Raw genomic sequence first — 6,000 nt, 5'->3', positions numbered from 1 at the left:
CACCTGGCTCCTCCCCCTGGTGTGGACATCAAACCTGGAGGGTGGTGACAAGGGTTTTGGTTAGGCTGGTGTTACCTAACCGGGAGGGGGTGTGGTGTTGTGTGGGACTACCTGGGACGACCTGGATAGTCCACAGGGCGTCACATAATCACCGCTTTCATTGGCAAACCCCTTTTAAAGGTCTAGTGAGTAATCACAGTTTAAGGTTTTATTGTGAGTAATCACTGTTGTTTTCACCAGAGAAGCCCCTTTAAGATGTTATTGGTGAGTAATCACCGTTTTCACTGGAAAACCCCTTTAAGGTCTTATTGGTGAGTAATCAACATTTAAGGTTCTATTAGTTTGTAATCACCATTTTCACTGGAGAACCCCCTGTAAGGTCTTATTGTGAGTCATCACCATTTTAACTGGAGAACCCCCTGTAAGGTCTTATTGTGAGTCATCACCATTTTAACTGGAGAACCCCCTGTAAGGTCTTATTGCGAGTCATCACCATTTTCACTGAAAAACCCCCTGTAAGGTCTAAATGATGAGTAATCACCATTTTCACTGAAAAACCCCCTGTAAGGTCTAAATGATGAGTAATCACCGGTTTCCCTGAAAAACCCCCTTTAAAGGTCTTATTGTGAGTAATCAACATTTAAGGTTCTATTGGTGAGTAATCACCATTTACATTGGAAAACCCCCGTTAAGGTCTTATTGTGTGAGTAATCACCGGTATCACTGAAGAACCCCCTTTAAAGGTCTAGGGAGTATCACGGTTTTCACTAGATGACCCCCTTTAAAAAGGTCTAAATGATGAATAATCCCAGTTTTCACTGGCGAACCCCCTTTAAGGTCTTTTTTTGGTGAGAAATCACAGTTATCACTTGAGAACCCCTTTAATACCTTATTGGTGGAAAATCACTTTTTTCACTAGAGAATCCCCTTTATTTGGGGAGTAATCACAGTTTTCACTGGAAAACCCCCTTTAATTGGTAAAACTGACCACTTACCTGTGTTACCTCCCTGCCCATTGTGGGCATAGGTGCTCCAAAAATCTTTCTGAAATAGAAAAAAAAAAAAAAAATTAGGTGTGGTGCTTTTTTTTTTTTTTCTTTTTTTAAGGATTTTCTAATAAAGACTACCTATATCATTTGCATGATAAGAGCCCACCCCCCCTCCCTGGTTGCAGCAGTTCCCCTTATGTCGAGCAATTAATTCCACTGGTGACAGGGTATAAGATACCCATACTACAGATGTTCAAGCCTTCCGCCCAAAACCGAAATTCCCTTTTTAATGCATTCTACTAAACAATCACCAGAGGGCGCACTACTGCAATTTTTTATTTTTTTTGCTCTTTATATTGCAAAGGTCACAATGAAATATTCTCAAAAAAACATGTCATTTATTTAGAAATTCATCAGGAAATAGCCATGTGGATTTTTTTTCACTTAAACAAAACCCTTTTTCCTCCAACAGGGATTATAATAATGGAAATATAATTTATTTTTTGGTGCAATGGAGGCAGTAGATAAAACAAACACCCCCATAGATGAGAACAATGTAGCAAAGACCCAAATAATAACCCTTACACTGTCCAGTAATAATATATATTTAAAGAGACAATATATTACATATATAATAACGATAAATCTAAATATAAATACATTTAAATATACAATAAATCTAAATAAGATAAAATAAACTAAGTATAAAATATATGTAAAAAAATAAAGTAACAATATAACTAATATAAAATAAATGTAAATATAATAAAATAACTAAATATAAAAATGTAAATAAAATTTAAATATAAATGTAAATATAATCTAAAAACTAAATAATATAAAATAAATGTAAAATATAAAATAAATGTAAATAATTTAATATAAAATAAAAATGTAAATATAATTACATTGTAAATATAAAATAAATGTAAATAATATAAATAAATTAAAATATACATATAATATAAAATAAAATTAAAAAAAAAATGTAGCTTGGCCTTTATAAATAAGGTTTGGCTTTTTTTTTCCCCTTCCAGCCTATAAGACCGCTGTTTTAATTCTGTTTTTAATTTTTCCTGGTAGGATGAAAAACTAGAAAATAATGTAATTATTGAATCATTAGTATCATTAAATAAATAAATACAATTAAGAGTTTTCTATTCAATTTATACTCCTCTCCGACTTAGACTAATAAGGAAGAAACTAATTAAATTGTGATTATTTTTCACTTGAATTTTTTTTTTTTTTTTGCAAATTTTCAATTTTATTTTACAAAAAAAAAAAATAATTAAATAAAATCTAAGTTTTTTCTACACTGCATCATCTGCTGTAATTGCAACTTCCTTTGAGGACTGCCTCCCCCTTTTTGGAGGGTTTCTGGCAGTAATAGCCATCTGGTAGCCTGTCAGCAAATCACTGCCGTCGCAGTTCAATCAGCTCTCGGGTATCCATGGTAACCGCACTGCCAGACCTGTCAATCACACTCTGTGCAGATCTCCATCATTAATGGGACTGGATTATGCGACTGCACAGGAGCCGGTCTCTCAGAGATGGCACTTTTCCCTTACATTGCGGCATAGAAGCTTGTTCAGTATTAGGAGGAAATGAATGATGTGTTAACGACAAAGAATCAGGATTTTTGTTTCTGTTAAATGTACAGCTGCAGCCATATGGAGTGAAATTGTTAGATGGAGTAGCAAAAGAACAAAAAAAAAATGTTTATATACAAAACAGAAAAACCTTTATAATATTATACATATATATTAATATTTTTATATATATATATATATATATATATATATATATATATATATATAAAAATAATATATATATAATATATATTATTATTATATATTAATAATTTTCTTCTTACACACAGTATATATACACCCACACACACTGTGTCCAGAATTATATTTTGAGGTTTGTTTTTTTTTATTATTGATCAACAACTATGTTCTCAATCAGGGCCGTCATCAGGGCATTACTACTGTGCCTGGTGTAGGGGGCCCGGTGAAGAGAGGGGGGCCCGGCCAGGCTCGGGGTAAATACTTATCTTTATTAAGCCCCCGACAGGACGTGCCCCTTCTCTTCACCAGGCCCCTGTCACAGCAGCAGCAGAGGGGCCCGACGGTGTCGCTTCACCTCCTTACATGACTAATTTGAATGCGACAAGGCGGAGCATGCAAATTAGCCATGTGGTGGAGTGGAGGCAGAGTCATTGGAGCAGAGCAGGACGCGTCATCTCTGGGCCTTGCAGCAGTGTGGTGAGGTCATCACTCTGCGACCTCATTACACTCCTGCAAGTAACAGGGGGACAGGTAAGCGCTGTGAGCTGAAGACATTCGCCGGGGGGGGGGAGGGGGGGTGTGAGCCCGCCCGTTCATCTCAGCCCGGGGGGGGCCCGCTTATCTAAGACCGGGAGGGGGGGGGGTGAGGTGGCCCGCCCATCTCAGACCGGGGGGGTCCGCTTATCTCAGACCGGGTGGCGGGAGGCGTCAGGTGGCCCACCAGCTCATCTCAGCCCGGGGGGGGGGGGGAATGAGGTGGTCCGCCCGCCCGCTGATCTCAGCTCGGGGGGGTGGGGGGATTGGGGAGAAAGGCTGATCCCAGCCAGGTTCAGCTGATCTCAGACTGGGGCGGCCGTCCAACCCCAACCCCTGCCTTACCTCAGCTAGATGCGTGGGAGGGCGCTGAATTGCATCACAGGCAGGTGAGTATGTGAATCATGTGTTGTGCTGCCTGTATGTGTTATTAGAAGATGTGTGTCCTGTATAGTGTGCAATATGTAGTTGTCTGTCTATGTATAATATCTGTGTATACAGTGTCTGTCTGTCTGTCTGTCTATGTATACCATCAGTCTGTCTGTGTACGCAGTCTGTCTGTATATACTGTACGCAGTCTGTCTGTATATACTGTTGTGTATACAGTATGTCTGTAATTTTCTGAGTGAAACAACTTCAATGGTGCTAACACTTATGGCCATGACTGTGTGTGTGTGTGTATATATATATTTATTGATTATACTGTATATACATACATACGTTTTTGCAAGAGTGGCAGTGAGACTGTAGGAAGTTTGAGTGGTGGAGGCGGAGCTGGGGGTGGAGCCTGGGCGGAGTCCCAAGGGGGCCCGAAAATGTTGCCAGTATGGGGCCCTGAAATTCCTAGTGGCGTCCCTGTGCTCAATCAACCCAAAAGACTCAAATATCAAAGCTTAATATTTTTGGAAGTTGGAGTGTTTTTTTTTTTTAGATTTGGCTATCTTAGGAAAATTTCTGTTTGTGCAGGTGACTATTACTGTGCAGAATTATTAGGCAACTTCATAAAAAACAAATATATTCCCATCTCACTTGTTTATTGTCACCAGGTAAACCAATATAACTGCACAAAATTTAGAAATAAACATTTCTGACAAGGAAAAACAAAACCCCAAAGAATTAGTGACTAATATAGCCAGCTTTCTTTGTGATGACACTCAGCAGCCGACCATCCATAGATTCTGTTATTGCTTGATCTGTTTACGATCAACATTGCGTGCAGCAGCCACCACAGCCTCCAGACACTGCTCCAAGAGGTGGACTGTTTTCCTTCCCTGTAGATCTCACATTTTATGAGGGACCACAGGTTCTCTATGGGGTTCAGATCAGGTGAACAAGGGGGCCATGTCATTATTTTTTGATCTTTTAGACATTTACTGGCCAGCCACGCTGTGGAGTAGTTGGATGCGTGTGATGGAGCATTGTCCTGCATGAAAATCATGTTTTTCTTGAACTATACCGACTTCTTCCTGTACCACTGCTTGAAGAAGTGGTCTTCCAGAAGCTGGCAGTAGGTCTGGGAGATGAGCTTCACTCCATCCTCAACCCGAAAAGGTCCCACAAGTTGATCTTTGATGATCCCAGGCCATACCGGTACCCCACCTCCACCTTGCTGGCTTCTGAGTCGGAGTGGAGCTCTCTGCTCTTTACTGATCCAGCCTCTGGCCCATCCATCTGGCCCATCAAGAGTCACTCATTTCCTCAGTCCATAAAACCTTTGAAATATCAGTCTTAAGATATTTATTGGCCCAGTCTTGACGTTTTATCTTATGTCTCTTGTTCAGAGGTGGTGGTTTTTCAGCCTTCCTTACCTTGCCCATGTCCCTGAGTATGGCACACCTTGGGTATTTGCCATGAAACGCTTGATTGTTCGGTGATTACACTTCAAAAGTTTGTCAATTTTGAAGACTGGTGCATCCCTCCGCAAGACATCTCACAATTTTGGACTTTCCAGAGCCTGCCAAATCTCTCTTCTGACCCATTTTGCCAAAGGAAAGGGAACACTCAAATAACACATCCTAGATCTGAATGAATTAAATGTTCTCATTGAATACTTTGTTCTGAACAAAGCTGAATGTGCTGACAACAAAATCAGACAAAAATCATCAATGGAAATCGAATGTGTTAACCAATGGAGGCCTGGATTTGAAGACACATACAAAATGAAAGTGGAAACAAGTCAAAATGAGGCTCAGTATTGTGTGTGGCCTCCACGTGCCAGTATGACCTCCCTACAACACCTGGGCATGCTCCTGATGAGGTTTTGGATGGTCTCCTGAGGGATCTCCTCCCAGACATGGACTAAAACATCAGTCAACTCCTGGACAGTCTGTGGTGCAACGTGACATTGGTGGATGGAGCAAGACATGATGTCCCAGATGTGCTCAATCGGATTCAGGTCTGAGGAACGGGTGGGCCAGTCCATAGTTTCAATGCCTTCATCTTGCAGAAACTGCTGACACAGTACAGCCACATGAGGTCTGGCATTGTCCTGCATTAGGAGGAACCCAGAACCAACCACACCAGCATATGGTCTCACAAGGGGTCTGAGGTTCTCATCTCGGTACCTAATGCCAGTCAGGCTACCTCTGGCAAGCACATGGAGGGCTGTGCAGCCCTCCAAAGAAATGCCACACCACACCATTACTAACTCACTGCCAAACCGGTCATGCTGAAGGATGTTGCAGGCA

At 40.8% G+C, this 6,000-nt stretch overlaps 1 protein-coding gene across 1 annotated transcript in view; it reads right to left on the bottom strand.

Annotated features, from left to right (window-relative positions):
• Window positions 1-6,000, bottom strand: part of PRRG2 (proline rich and Gla domain 2) — a 54,271-nt gene that overhangs the window by 9,733 nt on the left and 38,538 nt on the right. Inside the window, exon 4 of the mRNA XM_075329402.1 lies at window positions 996-1,044. Within this exon, the coding sequence (XP_075185517.1) occupies window positions 996-1,044 (49 nt within the window). The remainder of the gene's footprint in view (window positions 1-995; window positions 1,045-6,000) is intronic.

Source organism: Anomaloglossus baeobatrachus, chromosome 11 (genome assembly GCF_048569485.1).
Source record: "Anomaloglossus baeobatrachus isolate aAnoBae1 chromosome 11, aAnoBae1.hap1, whole genome shotgun sequence".
Taxonomy (NCBI): Eukaryota; Metazoa; Chordata; class Amphibia; order Anura; family Aromobatidae; genus Anomaloglossus; species Anomaloglossus baeobatrachus.
This window is presented reverse-complemented; position numbering and strand designations above follow the sequence as displayed.